Below are 2,191 nucleotides of genomic sequence, written 5' to 3' on the forward strand. Positions count from 1 at the left end.
TTTTTTACTGTAAAGACAAAAGAAGGGTTAAATAGATAACTATTATCGGCTTGTTATGATTCGAGACGAATTGATACTCAAGAGTAAAAGTCAAGGAGGGACCTAAAATTTAAAGCAGAGCATGGAGAGAGAGAGAGAGAGAGAGAGAGAGAGAGGGGGGGGGGGGGGGGGGGGGGGGGGGGGGGTAGAGAGAGGTGGAGAGGTTACCTCTTGACGAAAGTGGGTTGCCTCCACCAGATTTTCACACCCTTCACCATGACAGATCATTGAGGCACTGAAAGAATGAGATCTCGATTGCGCATAGAACTGGTGAAAAACTGCTCAGTGATATAGCCTAAATCTGAACATGATAGCATTTTATTACAACATATTTCATAAAGTAGATGCTATTTAAATATCCTACTTACCGTAACAGCCCCTGACGCAACAAGCTGGCCATATAGACAATGCTGCCTGCAAATATGCAAAAATAAATAAGTAAGCTACTGGGCAGAAAATTTACTAACTAAACATTTGATAGCAAAATAATATATAATTTATTTATTTTGACTTTTTAAACACTCGTCCAGAGCTCTTTATTCCCATTCGTTTCCCTCCATTCTTTCCACATTGCTCATTTAATTTATCCGTCGGCTGCTCGATCTCATTCCATTCGCGTCTCTTGTCCCAACACTTCTAAGAGTTCAGTCATGACATCATCCAGTTCCCTACAGCTGACACCTGCTGCTCTTTCAAACAACTTTATTTATTTTTGGTGGCGAATACCAAGCTTTAAGTTGTATTGTATACGATAACTCTAGTAAATATGGCATTTGGGAGCGAAATACGATCATACGCATTTCTTTGCCGCGTAGGCAACATTTGATCTAATGGCGACCCCTAGTGTTTAAAATTGGAAACGAGGAACAAAGTATAAAAGTCTAATCTTTTTAATGCCAGTTAGCGTTCAAGTGATTCTGTTCGGTTAGCCTGCTGGAATTCGTTTACCTTGCTAAATCAAGTTTAAAATGGTATTTGGATTTTGGAACATGTTAGCATGTACCAGTTGGACAAAGTTAGCTAGCTGTCTTCCAACAGTAGGCTATTCAGCAGCAGTTAGCATAACACCTTACTACATCTCTGTGCACTTTAAAGGGGAAAAAAAGGTTCACATATGGTCAAGAGACAAATGTATAGGCTATTAGACAGAGAACATGCCTTTAAAACTGCAGGTTCTCCGTCAAAATTATATTTGAAATTATAGGGAGATGCATGTTTCATCATTCAGCTGACAGAAAAACTCTCAGAGGTCAGCCAAAGCAGAAGTTTGGCTCAGTTACTCTGGCTGGTGCAAACCTGGTTTCCATCTACTGCGTCTATGACTTTGTCTATGTCTGGTAAAAACACAAATTCTCACATCAAATGAGTTATTCTGACAGTTTCGGCAATATTTTAGACCACCAAAAAACATGTGAGAAGTTTGGATCAGGCCACTGGTGTCAAGTCCCAAAAGTAATGCATACACCATTCAAGGAATTCAAGGAAAGTTGTGCTTTCTGTCTGTGGGGAAAGGTGACAGCTATTAGTAAATGGAATTCAGTGATAAAAGCGAGTTTTTAAAGAGGCTAGTCGAAGTTCTGGTGGGTATGTTTTTAAAAAGTCGAGTGAATGGCAGAGTTTATAATAAGAGGACAGTAATGGATTACATTTATAAAGGTTTTCTAGTGTCAGGCATGTAGGAAGTGTTTAATGGTGGAGAAGATAGGAATGGGAAGAGAAAAGTGAGAGATATACATGCAGAATAAGGAGAGTGAAAAGAGAAAAAAAGGGAAGGAGGGCAAGAGAGGCCTGCTGGATTGAGTTAAATGTAATTGCGGTGAGCTCATCTTGGCGATGTAGAGTGACAACCAAGCCAGAGCTCTCACAGGGCTGAACTTAGCCCTCTCGCTTTCATACCAGATCTTTCTTTCCTCCACTTCTCCTACACATACCAGATGGAGCTCAGTCACACACATTCACGCTCTCACGTATTAAACCTACCAAAATGATCCCATTTACATCATTCAGATCCACTTCAAAGACACCAATTATCACGAAGCCCGCTCTGCTCTGTGCATCTCTCTGCTCCCCCCCAAAACCTACCACCCATTTACATCATTCAGATCCACTTCAAAGACACCAATTATCACGAAGCCCGCTCTGCTCTCTGCTC

General features: G+C 40.8%; 1 protein-coding gene across 2 annotated transcripts in view; it reads right to left on the reverse strand.

Moving 5' to 3' along the window:
• LOC107700142 (procollagen galactosyltransferase 2-like) overlaps positions 1–472 on the reverse strand; it is an 18,020-nt gene extending 17,548 nt beyond the window's left edge. Inside the window, exon 1 of one of the 2 annotated variants that reach the window (XM_016501682.1) lies at positions 408–472. In XM_016501682.1, coding sequence (XP_016357168.1) covers positions 408–439 — 32 coding nt within the window. In that variant the 5' untranslated portion in view covers positions 440–472. Of the gene's footprint in view, positions 1–234; positions 292–407 lie in introns of those variants that run through there. The other variant, XM_016501686.1, reaches the window with a different exon arrangement.
• Positions 473–2,191: the final 1,719 nt, after the last annotated feature.

This window comes from Sinocyclocheilus anshuiensis, unplaced genomic scaffold (genome assembly GCF_001515605.1).
Source record: "Sinocyclocheilus anshuiensis isolate Anshui unplaced genomic scaffold, SAMN03320099.WGS_v1.1 scaffold477, whole genome shotgun sequence".
In the NCBI taxonomy this organism is placed as follows: domain Eukaryota; kingdom Metazoa; phylum Chordata; class Actinopteri; order Cypriniformes; family Cyprinidae; genus Sinocyclocheilus; species Sinocyclocheilus anshuiensis.